The sequence below is a fragment of the Aegilops tauschii genome, chromosome 2 (assembly GCF_002575655.3).
Source record: "Aegilops tauschii subsp. strangulata cultivar AL8/78 chromosome 2, Aet v6.0, whole genome shotgun sequence".
Taxonomy (NCBI): Eukaryota; Viridiplantae; Streptophyta; class Magnoliopsida; order Poales; family Poaceae; genus Aegilops; species Aegilops tauschii.
The window spans coordinates 82,329,803-82,348,831 of record NC_053036.3 but is presented as its reverse complement, the minus strand read 5'-3'; the positions used below and the strand labels follow the sequence as shown (position 1 = coordinate 82,348,831).

The following is a 19,029-nucleotide window of genomic DNA, read 5'->3' as shown; positions in this document are numbered from 1 at the left end:
GCGGCGCACGGCAACGCCGTCCGCCGGACGTAGATGAAACGAAGGCCACGCGGTGGCGAGCCGTCGTCGGATTACTTTTTTTTTAGTGGAGTCGTCCGATCACTTTGGAGGCAGCGACTGCTGAATTCACGCACCGCACAAATTACTTTGGAGGCAGCGACTGCTGAATTCACGCACCACACAAATTACTTTGGAGGGTCCAGGCCTCAGAGGCGTCTGCGGGCGCCAGGGCACGGACGTGAACGTCTGATTTGGAGACCACGGCCGGCATCGTGTGGTCGCCACACCGCGGGCTCGCGCGCTCCACTAATCGCGGAGACGGCAGCTGAGCCAGAGAAAACATCATGTGGACACACGGCGCGGCGAACGAACGGCGGTCCGATCCAATGATCAACCGTCGCGCTTCGCAGTACGGCCGCCGGTGCGTGCGTGGGCCTCCTCGTGTCTGCATTGACAACACGTTACCCCACGCGTATACGGGAAAAACACACGGTTCGTAGGCTAGCTTAGCTAGGACCTTAACTTGCCAGGCGAAGCCAAGCCAGCTGGCCCCATGCGGCACGGCAAGGTACATGGTGAACCGCACGGCTCGCCACACGCCGGAAAGACCGCGAGGAGAACGGTGCACGCCCACCGCCCGGCGAAGACACGTTCCATGTAGTATTTCTTCTACGTAAGCTTGCACGGTTTCACGTCTGGCCGCGAGAAGGTCAAGAACGGTGGTGGTGGTGAAGCAAATGGCATGCTTTGCGTGGTTACACACCACTAGCTAGAGCCGTCAGCAACACCGAGTCGCGCCGGTCGCGACACGCGCGAGGTCACAGGAACCACCCGCCACGCGAATCCGGTGGCTGGAGCATGCCCGGGGATCGCGAGGAGGAGCGGACAGCCAGCTGCCCGAGGCGTCGGCGTCGCCGGCTGAATTTTCATCTCCATCTCGCGATCACAGTACGCTGGGAGGAAAAAACGTGGCTGGGAGCGGCCGCAGATTCGCAGGCAGCGGATAAGCGAGATGCGAGAACGATGTCGGCTTTGCACTCCCGTGGTGTGGCGCGCGGGAACCGTCGCTGCTGCTGCTGCTCGCGATCACGGGGAAGATGGTCGAGGTGGCGACTCGCTGCTTTCCTCCTGCATTATTGGGGTCTATCTAGCACCAGTGGCTGTTACTATTAACTTTCTCCCCTTGCTTGCTCGCCCCTCTAACCCGTTGCCATCGTGCGAGTAGGACGACACGATAACGTGTCGCTGTGAGGGAAAACAGTTCCTGGTCCCGGGATCCTGGCTCACGGTGAACGGGATAGAAATCGCTGGCTCGTCGGTTGGAATAGTTGCGCGGTCATCTTCTTCGATTATTACTATGATGATTCGAGTGGTGAACCTGTGTGCATACAGAAATCCAGAAAGGTTATGCATGTGTAGAGTATAGAATTGTACAATCAGCAGGATCGAACGAAATAAATATCAACTTAATGGGTTACAGCTGACTGGAGGCAGGGTGTTACTACAGAGATACAAATCCCCCTTGTTGGAAGGGATACAAGCGGTCAGTTAACACAGCAGTCTGGAGCCGGCACAGATATACCAGCACAGAGCAGGCCAATAAACACCACGGTACACACAGGCGTCAGGACGGCGGAGCACTGATGGTTTAAGAACCCCATGATCTCAAGCCGAGATCGTCACACAGCGACAGGGAGCTGCCACTTGCTCCATATTCATTCAGCTTCATTGTCTGCCAATTTGTCAGCGAGGGTATCTCAAATCAGTAAATCAGTAGGGGTTTTATAAACACGGGGCGTGACGGCAACATACAAAGACTGATGAGCAAGGACGGCAGGTGAAAGCGCACCTTCTACTCGAGCGGGTGGAACGCCTGACTGGAGGAGCAACGTCTGCAGAGTCTTCCAAGATAGGTTCTCTGATCTTCTTTACAGTCGATCGTGTCGAACCTGTACAAATAGACGGAACAAGTCCCTTGAGCAACTGGATCTATGACGTGTTCTTCAGTGATCTAAGCTGGAATTATGGCTTACCTTTGCGACTGCGAACAGTTTTGGATGATTGAACCTCTGTGCTATCATCTTCTGATTCTGTAACCGTGGATGATGTCTGACTTTTTCCGGAACAAATGTTGCCGCTGCCTTTTGTCCTGTTCTCCTTATTTTCAGCAGCGCTATCCGCGGAAGGATCAATATCCTCAGTAGCTTCATCTGTCTCCTCATTTTCAGCACTGCTATCCACTGACGGACCAGTAACCTCGGTACCTTCCTCTGTCTCCTCATTTTCAGCATTGCTACCCACTGAAGGATCAGTAACCTCAGTAGCTTCCTCTGTCTCCTTATTTTCAGCATTGCTATCCACTGAAGGGTCAATGTCCCCAGTACCTTCCTCTGCCCCCTTATTTTCAGCATTGCTATCCACTGACGGATCAGTAACCTCACTAGTTTCCTCTGTCTCCTTGTCTTCAGCATTGCCTTCCACTGAAGGATCAATGACCTCACTGGTTTCCTCTGTTAACGAAACACACATAAATAAATGAGCTCTCTATTGAACATTCTCTACTCTAGTGCATATATCATAAACACCAATTTGGGTTGTGATGAAGTACTCCCTCTGTAAAGAAATATAAGTGTCTAGATCACTACTTTAGTGATCTAAACGCTCTTATATTTCTTTACGGAGGGAGTATCATATAAGAACGGTAATCATACATGAAGTACTCACATGGAAAATAACTTAAATGCTAAAGAACATAAAGGATATTCAGAAAGAAAGGAAAAAAGTTACTCACCGTCAGCAGAGTTTCTGTCATTCTGCCCAGCTTCCTTAGCGAGTAGGATTTTATCAAGAGAATCAATTTTCTGCTTATGTGCCTCCGCATTTCTTGCCGTGGCTTCTTGTTCTTTCTTTTCCTCGTGAACTTTGCTAACTTTCTCCTCAAATTCCTCAATGCAAGCTTTGAGATCTGGCTTCGCAAACTTCTTACACTGTTTGGACAAATTGACATAGATCAATGAAAGCATTGAATTCACAAACTCAGACTTCTGGTTTCAACAAAACGTTAAGCATATGCAGCCATTGAGGCTATGCAACCAACCTTTGCTATCACGCTTCTGAAGTGGTTCAGCACAGAATCTTCACATAATGCATGCTCAAACATCTTGAAATTATCGATGAGTTTCTTCAGACCTTTCTCAGTGAAGGTTAGCTGAGAGAGGCAGTAAGAGATATACTCCCACTGCCTAACATCTGAAAATACAAGCAAAGAAAGAATCATACATCTGAGAAAGTGGTGAGCACAAAGTTATAGAATTCATGAAAACATCCAAAATAATGTATGTAGTAAATCACGGCTGTTTCAGGGAGAACAGAAGACTGAAATGAGAGTCAAAGAAGTCAGCTGCCTTGCTAAATTTCCATACTGCTAACTTCTGTGGAGAAACTTACAAGACAGCACGTTAACACAACCTGCTGATTCACAGCATTAAATCTTTGGTTGGTGCTCTCATTTTATTCGTAATTCTTAATTTCCATTCATCAAAGTTTATTTATCTCATAGTTTCTTAAACAGACGTCGAGTGGTCAACAGTTGATTAGCAATTAATGGAAGCACACACGAACAACATAAATATTCAGTATAGTCTGATTGGAGAAGTAAGAATATAATACCATTTACACCAGCAAACCTATTGCAAAGCTTATCGACAAGAGCTTCCATTTGTTTGTCCTGAAATAACAGTTAGAAATTAATATAGTTATCGAGAGATAAAAACCAAAGTGCACTAATGGCAGACAAAGAAGCGGCATGTTAGACCTTTTTAATAGAACCAATTAAGAATTGCATGATGTTGCGAAACGTTTCTTCCTTGAGGTGTTGATTGCACAGTCTACTCAGAATATCTGGAAGAAGATTATAAATTGGATTGCTTCCTGCATAGTTGCCAAAGGAAAAAAGGAGGTAACCATATTAGCTAAAGTCTAACTGCAGTATTAAATTAAATCAAATGGACTGACACATTTTATACATGTACCTTTCTTTGACAACTCATGAAAGAAGAGTTTTGCAAGGCTTGAGATCCTCTCATCTTCATCTTCTACCCTCACCGCCATTTCGTTGATATAACCTTTAACCTGTATAGGATTTGCGAACGTGTTTCAGTGGTGGTAGAGAGAGAGAGAGAGGGATTGGCAGGGGGAGAGAGAGACCTTCATCATGTCATTCAATATGAGATGAGAAATGACCAGCACAGCATTCTTCCTCACAGATGCCGATGAATCGCTCAATCGGGCATATATGTGTTCTGTCCAAGGTTCTAAGAGGTTTGGAAAGCGAACTGCTAAATCACCAAGGGCTATAGTGCAGTTAGATCGGACGATTTCAGAGGATGCGTTTTCCACAACAGTAAATAGGATCTGGAGATTTGCCTCGCTGCAAGTTGAGCATATAATAAGATTCAGTGTCGTCATAAATTTGTAGATAAAACAGGATGCTACCCATGGTATTAAACAAACACAATCAGGTGGATGTTGTTTGCGTACCAGAATTCTGCATCAATAATCATCAGTCTGCAAAGAGCAAGCATTGCAGAAGCATGTAACTCCGGGAACTACACCCAAAAAATAATATTAAGTCATGACAAAACCGCAGAGAGCAATGGAATCCAAACATTTCAAAGATGTACAAAGGGCAATACAATAGAATACAAACCTTTTGCAGCAAAGTCAGATTCCTGCAGAGTTTTGATAGAAATGGTCCGCAATGTCCAAGAAGGTTCTTTTCACAAGAATAGGAAACAATCTCCCTTTCAGCTTTTTCAGCAAAGAACTCGATTGCAATATCTCTCGTTGCACCAAGTCCCAGTTCAGCATTTATGTCTTGTGCCTGCCAGCATCACATAAAGAATAGCAAGTTTAAGTCACATGAAACAATGACAAGCCAAAATCGAAAAGTTCAAATGGATGTAACAGACAAGAATTACCTCCGAATTCTTAGAACCATCTACCTGACTATCCTCATTGGTGGACTGTGATTTTTCATTTTTCTGTTTCTGTTTGTGGATTTTCTTAACGGAAGTCTCAATGTAAACCAAATGGTTGAGTGCTATATGACTAATGACAAAAAGAAATCTACCCAACTTCATGGCTGATAACTCCGTAATTGTGGAACTATTCTGAGTTTCAAGTTCCACTCCATTAGACACACCATCCATTCCTAAGGCACTGAATACAGAACTGAGGGATTTCTTTGCAATCTCAGCAGCAAAGATTTCAGGTGCAGGGTGTAAGGTATATATGGCACTTATAGCTTTATCTGTTGCTCCATACCATATTTTCTCCGGAAGCGAGAAGCTAGTTACCAAGCTTTGCAGTGCAGCAAATACTCTGGTACTAGTACTTAGTAATTTGATCTTGTCTTCTTCTGATAATCTTTGCAGGGCAAGGCATGCAGTTCTAGCAAGTAGAGGCTCTTCCTTAGCCAAGCGCCCAAACCCAATGTCAACAATATCTTGCAAGTGAGTACCCAGAATGCTAGGAGATGACTTTGCTGCCATGCAAAGAATTGATAAAGCTCCACGGCATTGCACTGGCCTTACACCGTTGATGTTGAAGCAAAAATAATCCCACAAAGCTGACATCTGCAAGAGGTTGTGGGACTTAGCAAGTATGCTCCTCATGAGCAAAACAAGATACGACGCATCACTAAAATAGTACAATGGCATTCAACAAAATGGCTATGCTTAAATAGGCCTAGGAAAACATTGGTGTGATACAGTTGTCAAAGTACACCTAATAGCACAACAAATCAATAAAACTTATCATTAGAATCTTCAAAGGAAATTCTCACATTGAGGTATTGATGAGCTGGGAGCAAAATTTTCAGCATGCATCTTAAATTCACAATTGCTGGATGTTCTAAAATTAGCTCTCTCACCTGCATGCAAGTTAATAACCCTATCTTGGACTTCCACAGTACAATGCAATAGCAGACAAGAATAGAATAATCTAAGCAGCAACACATCTAATCAGTATTCGGTACACATTGAATTCTATATGAAAGAGTGCATAGCATTGCTGTTGCTACTAGTATCAGCAAACATTAAGGGGAAAGAAGAGCGCACCGTGTTGGATGAAATCTCTCCTTTCAGTACCAATGAACTAACTAAGCTCTCCAGGGCAGCAAGGTCACCAATGCTACAATCGATGTTGAGGTTTATCAAACTTTTGGCTGTTTCTGTTGGGATCCTTTTTGTGTATATGGCAATGAATGCGCTCTCCACTGCTTCATATATTGACTTGTCCTGAGAAAATACCTACAAAAAGCTAAAATGAGTGAGGAAAATGCAAACAAAACATGAGTTCACAAACTAGCTATTCCGGGACATTACCAAAGGTAACATTTTCCGGAGTGCTGCTTCTGAACCTTCAACCTGAAACTGTCTGCATCTCATTAGCAGAAGAATAGTGTTCTCAACATCTGTGGCTGAAGATGAAGCCAATAACTGGATAAGAATTGGCATTAACGACGTTATACATGTCGTGAATCGCAGACCAGCCTCAAGGGATGCAACCAAAGCTCTGATCTGTTCTAAGTTTGTTATATCTACAAACATATGATCTTCATCTGTCTGGTCTTGACTAGAAGGTAGGCAACTATCACTGACACTCTCGTCTTGCCCCACGGTCACTTCACCCAATGGATGGTCATTCACAAGTTCACCTTCCGCGGGAGACTGAGATTCCTTTTCTTCCAATTTCTCCTTGTACTTCTCTAAAGTTGCCTCAAAGGTCGTGGCCCTTAGTTGAGGCCCAAAAGGGTTGTGTTGCAGCATTGTGATGAGAAGTTGTAGTGCTGATTTCCTGACGATTGCACTTTTATCCTCCAACCTCCCTGAGGCAACTGATGCCACTTCATTCCACAGGCCAATTGAAATAGCATTTTCTTCACACAACTCTGCCCAGACCTGAAGGACACGACTCCTTGTGTATGCTGACACGTCCCTACAACGCTCGATCAAAATTTCTAGCATAGCCTGCTTACTTCGGAGCCTTATGGAATGAGCACTGTTATTTCCATCAACGTCTTTGAAAGCCTTTGCAGCCAACTTGCCCAAGACTCCAACAAGAGAATTCCTAATCTTGTATGATTCCCCGCCAAAATGTGGTATTAGAACACCAAGATTGGTAGACATAAGTTTTGGCAAACGATCTGCAAGTTCTACTAAGAATCTCCCAACATTGTCAGCACCAGCACCATCTCTCACATAGTCTTTCGGGTCAGTGCGACCTATTTCCCTGATCAGGGAAATTGCCAAGCTTCCATCACCAAACTTTTTCTCTGCAGCAGCAACTGCTTCAGCAAGATGAGCGACAGTGAAATCATATTTATGGATCAAATGCAAGACAGATGCACTGGTTTGAGAAATCTTTTGATGCCTTGTAGCTATTGCACCAATTATCCGGCATAGACCATTTCTCGTTTCCTCATCTTTTAACACATTTTGATTCTCAAAGAGAACATAAGTACACCTATGCATAAGAAACCAAAGTCACTATAAGAACAAGATTACTGAAAAGTACACTATACCAAGGTTCAAGAATTTACTTTGAAGCAAAAGATAGGTATCGCTCATCAGCGCCGCCTGGACCAAAAAGTAGTGTAAGGTCAACTTCAAGAGAATTAGCGACCAGATTCATGATCCGCCCTCTTTGCGCTTCCCAATTCCAAGCATAAACGGGATTCTTCTTCCGACCATGTGCTGTCACCTAAATCCAAATGGCAGGAAAAACTATTTAAATGTAAAAAAGGTATAAAAATATGAAGAATCATATGCTTTGGACAAGTATTACCTTTGCCCCAGTGCCACTATCAGCTGAAGATTCCTGAGCGAGGACAATGGAGAGGAGGAAAAAGGAGTAGATCTTGAGGGCATTGCGGTGAGACGCGATGCGGTCAGTGATAGGGATCCCATCAGAGGGGGATGACATGGAAGCTCGTGAAAGGGAGTCAATGTTGGGCAGAAGAACACTGAGGTTGGAGCGCAAGGCCTCAACAAGATTGAACTTAAGCCCTGGGGGCAAGCAAGTGAAGTCACGCACAAGAGAGTATATGCTATTAAACACATCCTGTTCCTCGATGCAGAAGAGTTCCTTGTCAGACAGATCGAATGATGTGCCTTTAATTTAAGTCAAACCAAAAGAACAAGTTAGTTCATATTGAAAAAATAGATATACACACGTTGACAAAATAAATAACTACAGTACTTTCATATTCAACAAACTAAAATAGTTTAGAGAGTCTAAATATTGGTGCAAATGTTTCCTAAGCAGTTGACATGCTCATTTGATTGTTAATGTAATGCATCAAATCTGAAAACATCTGCTTATAGAGTAACTTTAGTTCAACATTAGGCACACTTGTTTCAGTTGTGATCATATGAACTAATGAACCTGAAAACCATGTCATTCTTATTTTTGTCCTTTTTTCTTGTATATTTCACCTTTTAAATATATTTTCCAGTACGGTCTTTTCCATTATGTTTCCTTCAAAAAGAAGGGACAATACTTCCACTACACAAGGTAACCAGTATTTTGCAAAACGTCTTATAATTCTTTACCGAGGGAGTAGTTTTGATGTAAATCACCAAAGGTTTATTTTGCAAAATACTGGTTACCTTGTGTAGTGTGAACTAGCTTACAAAAAAAATTAACAGTTAGAGCACATGAAAGTTGGCAACCTCTTGTATGACAAGACAACTTTAAAAAATAGGCAGTGTTAGCTCTGGAAAGATAAGTGACTTTTCTCAAATGTTCAGGACACTTATTAGAATTTTAACTGCAAACTAGGTTTCTGTCCATGTGAGCAAAGATTGAGTCAAAAAATGATTTAAGAACTTCAATGTGTGATAGTACACTCTTTTAAGGAACACCAGAAACAACATCGACTTAAGCAGGGCTTGCCAATCTGGAAGCCCCAAAAACCGTGGAGAACAACAGAGATGAAAATCCAAAAGGCATCAGGAATTTGGGGAATGCGACCAATTCCTTGTCTGAGTCATTTACAGAATTTCTGGTTGTAACAATTTAAGTACTACATTTTATAATGAAGCATAATTTTGATATTATAATCAACCCATACCAACAACACTTGAAATTTAACGGAAGAAAAGAAAAATACTAACTACTGCGGGCTGTGGGGTGTAAGTTGACGTCAAGTTAGATTACTTAGGTAGACTAAAATGCTTGACCTAGCATAGCTTTACTTTGATAAGTTGCAGGTTCCAAAAGCAGCACATAAGACAAGGAGCTTCCAGAAAATCCAGCAAACACAAAATGCTCGAGAATCCGGAAAAGCAAACCAAGACCGAATTAGCTCAAAAGGGCAACGCACTATATATCCCAGCCAGACACTCAGATTCCTAAGGTGGACGGCCAACACGACTCATTTCGAGTCAAGTTGTAGCTCGGGAAATGTCAAACGACGGTGGGGAACTCTTATTTCTGAGGACGTGAGTGTTCGGTCAACTGTGGTTTAGCTTTCAGAACTTTGAGCAAACATCAAAGTTCGAAAATCCAATTGCGGACGTCTGCCAAGACTCGAGCAGTAGGGCGCTAGACACTGAATCTACGGGAACTAGGGTTTGCAACCTCGAGCTGGGGGCAAATCGGGCAGCAAGGCCGCGCCGCGCGCCCTCAATCTAGCGCTCGATTTCGGCGAGCTCCGGCCGAAACCGTGAATTCTGCGGGGGATTAGGGGGGGCGGGGAGCGGGAAGGTACCTTTGACGAACTCCTCGAGGTCGGCGGCGCGGAGGGCGGTGACGGCGACGGGGGCGTGCGGCCGGAGCGACGGCTCGCCCTCGTCGTCTCCGTCGTCGTCGCGCTCCAGATCCCGCAGGCTCGAGGGGAACACGAAGGGCGGGGCCATCTCGCCGGCGGGAGGAATGGGGGGAGGCGGGAGGCGGAGGCGCGGAGGGTTTGGCTTTTGGCTGCGAATGGGAGGGGGGAGAGGAGTGGGGAGTATTTCGAAATCGGGAGCGGGAGGCGTGAAATTTTGTGAGGGCGGTCGTCGGGTTGAGGGCCCACATGTCACTAGCTGGGTGCCACCGCGCGCCGGTGCTGGAGGTCGGTCGGATCTACTTTCTCATTTTTCTTTTTCCCGTTGTACCGCTAAAACGTTCTTATGCCTGGGACCCACAAGCAGTGCCGAGTTTGCACTGTAGTAGTGCCAGCTTTGATGGTTCAATAATAAATTCACTTTTTTTCACACAATACAAACTCAAGCGCTCCTATATACGCGCATACACTCACATGTATGAACGAACGCACGTATACCTCTATAGCATTTTCGAGAGAGTGAGCCGGCATATCATATTGAGATTTACGAAATTGTTGTAGGTGCCTCGCAGTCGACGATGGTCCACAAAAGCTAAATACCTAACCTCTTTGGAACCAATGATTACATCCAAGTAGGGGTTTGCGTATTCTTAATTTGGACCTTATGAACAAAGCTCTTTAGATAAATGGTTTTGAAAACTATAAACTGAAGAAGACCTTTGGTGGACATTCTTCTTAATAAATACTTCCTTCGTCTCAAAATAAGTGACACAACTTTGTACTAACTTTGTACTGAAGTTAATACAAAGTTGAGTCATTTATGTACAAAATTAATACAAAGTTGAGTCACTTATTTTGGGACGATGGGAGTATGTCAATAACAAATGTATTTCTGGGATAAAAATAGAACAGGAGACTCTGCAATTTTGGTCCAGCTTGAAAGTGAACACCCTTTTTTTATTAACATGTGAAAAAGCAACTGGGAGATGGTAAAAACACCATATTCTAGGAGGACTGGTGGGTGGGAAGCAAACCACTAAAAGATGCCTATTCTGCGTTATACAATATTAATTTTGATCATGAGATCTCTGTAGCTGAGGCCATTAACAAAGCATAGGATGATTTTACCTTCAGGAGGACACTCATGGGAGATTCCTTGGAGTTGTGGAATGGCCTAAAAGATAGATGTGAGGAGCTAAGAATGTTTGCTGGCAAAGATAAGCCCGGGGGATGTTAACCAATGATGGAATCTCTTCAGTAAAATCTCTTTACATGTTTTCTAATCAAAACTGATATGGGATATTGACGGAAATTTATATGGAAAATGAAAGTCCCAGCTAAGATCAAAATGTTTTTGTGGTTGTTGCGATAACTTGTTGAAAAAAATGGAAAGGAGAGAAAGGATGTGCTTTTGTGGTCAAGATGAAAATATCAATTATTTATTTTTGAATGTTCTGCTGCTAGGCTCATTTGGAGCTTATTGAAATGCGCATTTGATTTGAGATCAACTCCTTTTGAAGTTGAATGATCGTTTCGGTAATTGGGTCAAAGCGTTCCAGAAAACTGACATGCGGTTAGTCCTTGTTGGGATTTTCTGCTATGTTTTGGTCTATCTGGAGATGTAGAAATGACACTATCTTCAGAAAAAAAAATCATGATCCTATGATTCTGGTGAGATTAATGTGTAACTGGATTATGATTGGTCCGTTTTATAGAAGAAGAAAAAATAGAGGAAAACTGTTGATGCTGGGGGCAAGGCTAGTCGAGGAGGTAGAAAATGAGATTTACCGCGCGGCGCACAGATGGAGACTAGGAGTTCTGCGACTTGGTAGCTGACGAGGTTTTGGCGAACTTGTGAAGTTTACAAAATGTTGTCTATTGTGGCACATTCATGTCTGGTATCTAGTTGTTAGATGTAGTTTGTCCTTGAATTGCTTCATAAATAACCACTGTGTTGACGGCGGCAGGGAGGGGGGGCTCTCTTTTGCTAAAAAGAACGCTCGAAATTGAAAGTGTATGTCGCGTCTTCTATATTGGTAATGTAAAATTTGTACAAAGTAGTTATTTGGATGCTCCATGAAAATTTTGCAGGAAGTTATTTTCTTACAAGAGAGGAAAAAAGACAAATAAAGTCACATGTTAGATTGAACTTCTCAAATGAAGTGGAAAGAAAATGGCATTTAAGCAAACGTTTTCGAACCGTCCAAAACTCAAAGAAAATGAATGATTTCTCTACGAACTATAAAGCCAATCCTTTTATCTAAATGGCATCATAGGGAATTTTCTTATAGAGCTCATTCATGTGAAATCTCTCTATTCCAAATTGGACCTAAACCTGCACTTCCTCTGCAAACTATTATAAGACGTTTTAGATCACTAAAGTAGTGATATAAAAAGCAGCATACAACCCTTCCCGCACCCACAATGTCAGCAAAAATCGACAGAGACCAATGTCGACCCGTTGCCCTTTGTGAGGTGTGTCAACCAAAGAGGACCACGCACCCAGCAGTGCACATCAATCAGCGTCGACTTGGAGATGCAAAGAGCTCGAAGCAACACCTATGAGTGGGATCAATAGCCATACACGACCAGATCACCCACTTACAAACTACCCCTTGTAGTGCTTCACGAAACAATTAAACCTTCCACCACACACAGTATAGGTAAAAAAATCAAAATGGCAGGATTCCTATATTCATTAAGAAGAAAACAATTACCCGGTTAATTAGAGAAAACCAGGCAAAAACCAGAGAGTTGACCAGTTAATTACTAGAAAACTGGCAAAAAACCATCATAACCGCTAAACGGTACATAGAGAATACCCCACGCGCACCACTAAAAATAGGGCCTCATTGAGACAACACGTAGGGTGTCATCGTCATTGCTCCTCCCCTAGAAGACGTCATCGCCATCCCCAAAGCCTGAGCAAACGACTTCGACTTCATCGTAGGTGATCGTCGACTCAACTCATATTGTAGAGGTCGTGTGGAGTTTTAGAAGATCCGCACTAGAACTCAGCCACCTACGACCAAACAATGCAGCTCCGACTCTGACGGTGAATCACAAAGCAGAACTAGGCACGGTTGGCGTCGTAGAAGATCACCGAACAGGCCACCTGCTAGTTTGTCTGTTATTGTACCTCACGGGGCCCCGCCACCGCATCTTCGACTTCATAGCAACAAACAGTTTGAGGTAAACCCGCGGACATGCCGGAGAAGGGTCGACTGCCTCAAACATTGTCGTGTCTCTGACATCGCTCCCCGCATCATCATTGGACCTCTTCTGGGGAATATTCAGCCAATTCTTGCTACGACGTGTTCCTCATCAGCGATACTCAAGCACCCCACTCGCAACTCACTTGGAAGACTTGGGACCCCGTGCACGTCAAGGTCTTCATCTGGTTCGCCCTTCTGAACAGGTGTTGGACGGCTGATCGCCTCAAACGCAGGGACCTCTCTCACGCTGATATTTGCGTCGTCTACAACCTGAAGACCAAGGACATGCAACATATCCTCGTTGGTTGCTCATTTTCTCGTCAAGTGTGGCACGAGATCCTTTCTTGGTGTCGCACCAATGCTAACCTTCCTAGCCCGGAGGAATCTTTTCTAGGATTGGTGTGTGTTATCGCGTGACCATGCTCCCACTACTTTGCGTAAGGGGCTCTCGTCTCTCATCCCACTGACTGTGGGTGGCTTCGGAAGCACAGTGACAGACGCGTCTTCGATGGTTTGTGGCGAGAGTGGCGATGGTACAGACGCGGGAAAATCTTGTACGACCGGGTCGTACGCAGCCGATCGGGAGACCCACTCCCGCTTGCGACAACTCGCAATACGAATCTCAGCGCACCATCACCTTATCCCAAACTTAACTAAGCGTGTTATCAAATCCCTAGCCCAGGTCAATGCCCAATCTCTCCAACGACCCATATTCCTGTGGCCGGTATGGTCCGCCCGACTGGTCACCACAACGCCGTCGGCGTGCTCCTCGACGCTGGGTGCAACTCCTCTGCCCGGCGTGCTCCATTCCCGCCTGGAACGGCCGCTTTCATTGGCGGCCCAGGTCGCGGCACCGTCGCATCGCATCTGCTCACGGCACTCTATCCCCGCCGGCCTGCTCACGGCACTCTATCCCCGCCGGCATCCGCCATGTATTCCGGCGACACAAGTCGCGGCACAACCCATCTACCCTTGTCCTGCCGCCGTCCATGGCAATGCTCCCCGGGCACACTCGCGGCGCTGCCGGTGACTCGTTGCCGTCGTCGGGCTGCGCCATGCCACGCCGTCGCCAGCGAGATGGAAGAGACAAGATGTGATTCTGTTGGAAGACAATCAGATTACATGCTGAAAGGCCGGGGTGTGGGACGTGGGAGACGGGGTGGGCTGGAACCAGGAAATCTGGGAACACCGCGTTAAGATTCGTACTGCCAGTTGGTGCAAGCGGGAGTGGGTCTCCCGATCGGTTGCGTGCGACCCGGTCGTACAAGATTTTTTTCCCGGGCTCGCGCGCTCCTGGTAAGTGGACGAATGATTGGACGACGCGTTGCGTACTGTATTTAATGTGATTGTGTGGAGACAGGTCGAGTACGCCCGTGAAAACGGTGACGTACTACGCTGAACCGTGTAAACTAACGGATAACTAGCGGTCCACATTTGTGCTGTTCTAATTGATACAAATCTCTTCATGAATAAAATATTCGTCCGGTAATTAGAGCTGATAAGCTGCAGTTACCGCCGCATGGAGGAGTAAAAAAGCCCAGACTAAGGTTTGTTTGTAAAAATAAAACTAGGTTCCGGTTTGCCAGCATGCACCACTGTTGTTTTAATTATGCCTCTGGTCTCTACTTGTTTGCCTGACGGTCAACCTTGTATTTGGTTCTAGTTTTTCTATCAAGCACCATAAATCGGGCCATCCGGAAATAACAACCATCTGTCTATGGAAAGTTGGCAATTTTTCCCACTGTGAACATATCTCGGAGAAATGACGACCACGCATTTTTTTGCGACAACATACAAATCCAGGCAAATTTCAACCATATCCTTGCCAGATGCCCGTTCCCATTTTCGCCTTCCAGGCGTCTGCCAACAGAAAACTTGTCTCCAGCCTCACCATCGGGTCCTCACTTTAACAAAATTCGATGTGTTCTTTGCTACATGAAAATGGTACGAACAAAAAATGTAGGAAAAAGGTCTAAAAATTTTGGCCAGTGGAAAATAAATAAAAATAAACACCAAATGTTACCATAGAAAATCACCCTGAATTTGTTTTTTTTCTCACTAGAGAAACACTGCCGCTTCATTTCGCATGAAAATTTTCATCGAAGCTTCCGCCACTAACACGAACATCTACAAAACATTTTAAGAATTTTTAAAATATTTAATATAATTTTTATTAACTATTTTGTCAGGGGTCGCGCCTTGCCGATAGCCAAAAATTTATAAGTAAAGGGTTCACAATATCTGTGGCGCGATACTTTTCGCATTACTACAAAAACAATTACAAGCCACCTAAAATAGGGTCAGTATATACCGGATCTGCTAAAAAAGATCTTGCTGAGTATATAAGAAACATGGACACTAATACGCCGGCAGTAGTTGAGACACTTTTTGCGCTTCACCAGAATAGGGAACAGACGGGCCGGCGAAAAACAGCGTGATCACCAGTTGTACGTCGGTCGTCAACATCGGCTCCCACAGCGTCTCTTTCCGTCACATACACGCATTAACTATCCCCTCCATCCACCACCTGTAATACCATGGACGTCCCATATCCCTAGGCGAACGAACGAGCGACAATACCATGAGCGCACGAGCTCGTCCACGCCAAGCAATTTTCGGGTTTGTGGCCCTCTACTATGTAGCTTGTCCAAGTCATTCAACACGAGGCTAAACTTTGGGCTAGGGCTGGAGCTTGAAGGCCTCAACCTTCTATTACCAAAGTCGCGGGTGTGGTGTAGGGCTGAGCATCCCTTCTAGTTCTGCTCTGCTCCTGTACTCATCACCGTGTCGACTTGTGTACGTGGTTTTGCGAGTTGCGCCTTGTAACTGTTTCACACTCTCCCTACACTAGTAGAAAACAGGGCTTTGGTCACAGCTTAATATACACATTAGTCCCGGTTGCATTACGACCGGGACTAATGTGAGCATTAATCCCGGTTCGAGCGGCTAAAGGCATTAGTCCCGGTTCAAATGAGCTCTTTAGTCCCGGTTTGAGACACGAACCAGGACTAAAGGGCATCGCACCCTTTAGTCCCGGTTCGTGTCTCAAACCGGGACTAAAGGGCTTCGTGTCTCAAACTCTACCTCCCCCCCCCCGTGTATCGCCATTTCAGTTTTGAAAAAAACAAAGAAAATGATAAAAACTTCAAAAAATAAAATCCTTCGAGACGTGGTTATATTACTACATCTACTAGTTAGGAAAATTAAAAAACTTAAATTTGGACATGTTTTGCAAAAAAGTGTTATGAAAAAGTAAAACGGCTATAACTTTTGCATACGATGTTGGAAAAAAAACATATAATATATCAAAGCGTTCAGCACGAAAATCCGCATCCGATTTTGACTGCCGTAGGCCTGTTTGCAAATTTTTAGAATCCTCAAATTCTAAAAGGAAAAAAAGTTATGCTCAAATTTCAGTTTTTTTGAATTTTGGTTAAATCTGGTCAAACTATGGTCAAACTACTTATTCAAGAAGTATTAGTGGTACTAAATAATTATTATTTTTTAGAATAATAGTTTCAAACTCAAACAGTGAAACCTGTGACTTCATGCTCAAGCTAAACTCCTGAGGGTTAATAGGATTGACATCTTAATATTGTCAGGAAAACAACAACTGCAGACTTGGAAACGAGCAGGGGGAATAGAACCCGAAAGTTAAGCATGCTCAGGCTGGAGTAGTGAGAGGATGGGTGACCGGCCGGGAAGTTAGATGATTTAGAATGATGAGGGGTGATTAAAGATTAGAGGTTAAATTATGCAGTGATGAGTGGTGATTAGAGATTAAATTATAAAATAATTCAGAAATTTGAAAATCAGAATTAAAAAAATCAAAAAAAATTCGTAAAATTTTCTTTAGTCCCGGTTGGTGTTCCAGACAGCGGCCACGTGGAGGACCTTTAGTCCCGGTTCGTATACCGGGACTAAAAGGGGGGGGCTTTAGTACCGACCCTTTAGTCCTGGTTCCAGAACCGGGACTAAAGGCCCTTCGAACCGGGACAAATTGGCCTTTTTCTAGTAGTTCTATGAGTGCAACGGTACGCAATCTTGCGTATTCACGAAAAAAGGAAGTTCAAAAATATGAATTTGGTAGGCTGAAAAAAAACTGTATGTACGAGGCTCGAAACATCATTTAGTGTCAGTTTAAATGGTTCAAGAAACACTTTGAAAAAGGTTACACACGTGCTAGGAAAAGAATGAAGATGTAGAAACAACATGCATTCATCACGAAAAAAATAATCATATGACGTAAAAAAAATAGCGGCGACGGCGTCCGGTCGGAGGTGACCGCGCTGCATCGTTCCAGGTCTGCCGCTTCACTCTTCCTCGCCGCCAACCAGGGCCAGCAGGATGTCCTTGTAGCCGAAGGAGGTGTCGTCAACGACGTCGCAGGTCACGGTGGTCTTGAACCTGGCCCTGTACTCCTCCTTGATCTGCCTCATGTCGATCTCCGCCCGCGACACCACCACCCTCGTCAGCATGTCCTCGTAAGTCCCCAGCCCCACCACCGACTCCCTGATCATCTCCGCGAAGTGTTTCTCCGGCGAGGTCAGGCACCAGACGGCGCTCTTCAGCGTCCTGGCGAACTGGCTGCTGCAGCGGCTGTCGATGTCCTCGACGATGTCGGTGCCGTGGTCCTCCCTGTACCGCCGGAGCGTCGCCCTGAGCTGGGGCTTGCTCCGGGTGCTGAGGATCCGCACCACCTCGTCGTGGTGCGGCTGCTTCCTCCGGACGGCCTCCGAGAGCTGCGACGCCTCCAGCTTCGCCACGTCCGCGTCGACGCGGTCACCGCCGTAGCGGTAGGAGCTCACGAGGCTCACCAGCATCTTCCTGAGCGGCTGCTGGAGCGCGGCGCAGGAGGCGAGGTCCTCCTCCACGGAGCAGCCGAAGAGGGAGCGGTAGGCGCGCCGGACGGCCACGAGGTGGTCGGGGTCGGACGCGCACGAGACCTCCACCAGCACGGCGAGGTGGTCGCCGTCCCCTCGCCGCCGCAGCGCGCCGTGCACCAGGTTCGCGTCCCGCTCCGCCGGGTCCATCGTCCACAGGATGACCGCCTTCTGAGGAAACAAGAGAGCCAAGCGAGCGACGCCGTCAGAGAAAGGAAACGCGTCGCGGTTTTCGAGGTTCACCGGAGAGATGCATGCGTGCGCTGCCGTACCCAGAAGTCGACGGTGACGGGGCAGTACTGGCGGGAGAGCCGCTGGCGGAAGGAGTTGAGGAGGGGCTCCCGGAAGAGGAAGGCGTAGGCGCGGCGGATCGCCGACCGCTGCGCCGCCGTCCTCCGTGCCAGTATGCGCACCAGGGCCTCCTTGTCCGCCCGCCATCCTGCACGCGCACAGAGATCACCATGTCAGCTAGCTGCAACCTGCAAGTGAGCAATGCAGCAACAAGAGACTGGAACCCAGCAGGAGCATTGCCTTGGAGCGCCTTCCTGATGCCCTCAGCGTCGTCGGAGGGGGACGGCACCGGGCTGGGGACGACGATGGCGGACATGATCGGCGACGGAAATGCGCAGCAGCGGGTCACCGAAGGTCGGTCGATCGTCTTCGAGCCGCTGCAGTGGTCGCTGACGAATTAACTACGGAGGAATTATATACTAGGGTGGGACGAATTATAAAGAGTTGGAATAAAGTGGATTAATACAGAAATCGTAAAGTATTCTCCAGTAACGTTATGGGCTTCAGTTGTCGTCACTCCTCACAGAGGGATGTGAACTTGCTTATGCGTTAAGCTTTCGTACGAAACTGCGTTGGAGAACTCGTTCGCAACACCAGCAGATCTACAACGTGATCTTCGATTTATTGTTTTGCCAATTGCACGCTTTAACAAAGTTCCATTATCGTCCTGCAAAAAGAAGTTCCACAAAAAAATTCTTCCTTCTGCATTTCTTTTCTTTTCTTCCCCTGCCCGAGTAAAGCAGTACCATACAGAGCACGATTGCCACGATATGCAAAAATAAAATTCTGCAAACCTGTCACTCTCTCC

General features: G+C 45.8%; 2 protein-coding genes across 3 annotated transcripts; both read right to left on the bottom strand.

Moving 5' to 3' along the window:
* Window positions 1-1,128: 1,128 nt before the first annotated feature.
* Window positions 1,129-10,023, bottom strand: LOC109744180 (condensin-1 complex subunit CAP-D2). Of its 2 annotated transcripts, none has more exons than XM_073508030.1 (17): window positions 9,776-10,011; window positions 7,849-8,174; window positions 7,604-7,764; window positions 6,387-7,527; window positions 6,120-6,311; window positions 4,980-5,636; window positions 4,709-4,882; window positions 4,540-4,607; window positions 4,207-4,429; window positions 4,032-4,131; window positions 3,815-3,930; window positions 3,670-3,727; window positions 3,098-3,249; window positions 2,792-2,987; window positions 2,034-2,510; window positions 1,850-1,949; window positions 1,129-1,378 (listed from the first exon to the last, which is right to left on the bottom strand). In XM_073508030.1, the coding sequence occupies exons 1-17, from the start codon at window positions 9,921-9,923 to the stop codon at window positions 1,144-1,146; spliced, it is 4,524 nt and encodes a 1,507-aa protein (XP_073364131.1). In that variant the 5' UTR covers window positions 9,924-10,011; the 3' UTR covers window positions 1,129-1,143. The 2 variants fall into 2 exon arrangements, with proteins under 2 accessions (XP_073364131.1, XP_020158867.1); XM_020303278.4 differs by lacking the exon at window positions 1,129-1,378 and adding an exon at window positions 1,388-1,732 and having other exon boundaries at window positions 9,776-10,023.
* Window positions 10,024-17,158: 7,135 nt separating this feature from the next.
* LOC109744182 (annexin D3) lies at window positions 17,159-18,813 on the bottom strand. The gene is made up of 3 exons (XM_020303280.4): window positions 18,462-18,813; window positions 18,203-18,369; window positions 17,159-18,101 (listed from the first exon to the last, which is right to left on the bottom strand). The coding sequence occupies exons 1-3, from the start codon at window positions 18,535-18,537 to the stop codon at window positions 17,361-17,363; spliced, it is 984 nt and encodes a 327-aa protein (XP_020158869.1). The 5' UTR covers window positions 18,538-18,813; the 3' UTR covers window positions 17,159-17,360.
* Between the last annotated feature and the right edge of the window lie 216 nt (window positions 18,814-19,029).

What these genes read in the sequence shown, in the direction of transcription:
- LOC109744180 (XM_073508030.1), bottom strand. Translation starts at nt 9,923, where the DNA reads ATGGCCCCGCCCTTCGTGTTCCCCTCGAGCCTGCGGGATCTGGAGCGC. An exon ending in GAGAGATTTCATCCAACACG is followed by an intron (nt 5,637 to 6,119) that starts GTGCGCTCTTCT and finishes AACCTCTTGCAG; the next exon opens with ATGTCAGCTTTGTGGGATTA. An exon ending in TAATTGGTTCTATTAAAAAG is followed by an intron (nt 3,728 to 3,814) that starts GTCTAACATGCC and finishes CTGTTATTTCAG; the next exon opens with GACAAACAAATGGAAGCTCT.
- LOC109744182 (XM_020303280.4), bottom strand. Translation starts at nt 18,537, where the DNA reads ATGTCCGCCATCGTCGTCCCCAGCCCGGTGCCGTCCCCCTCCGACGAC. An exon ending in CATCAGGAAGGCGCTCCAAG is followed by an intron (nt 18,370 to 18,461) that starts GCAATGCTCCTG and finishes GTGCGCGTGCAG; the next exon opens with GATGGCGGGCGGACAAGGAG. An exon ending in CCGTCACCGTCGACTTCTGG is followed by an intron (nt 18,102 to 18,202) that starts GTACGGCAGCGC and finishes TTGTTTCCTCAG; the next exon opens with AAGGCGGTCATCCTGTGGAC.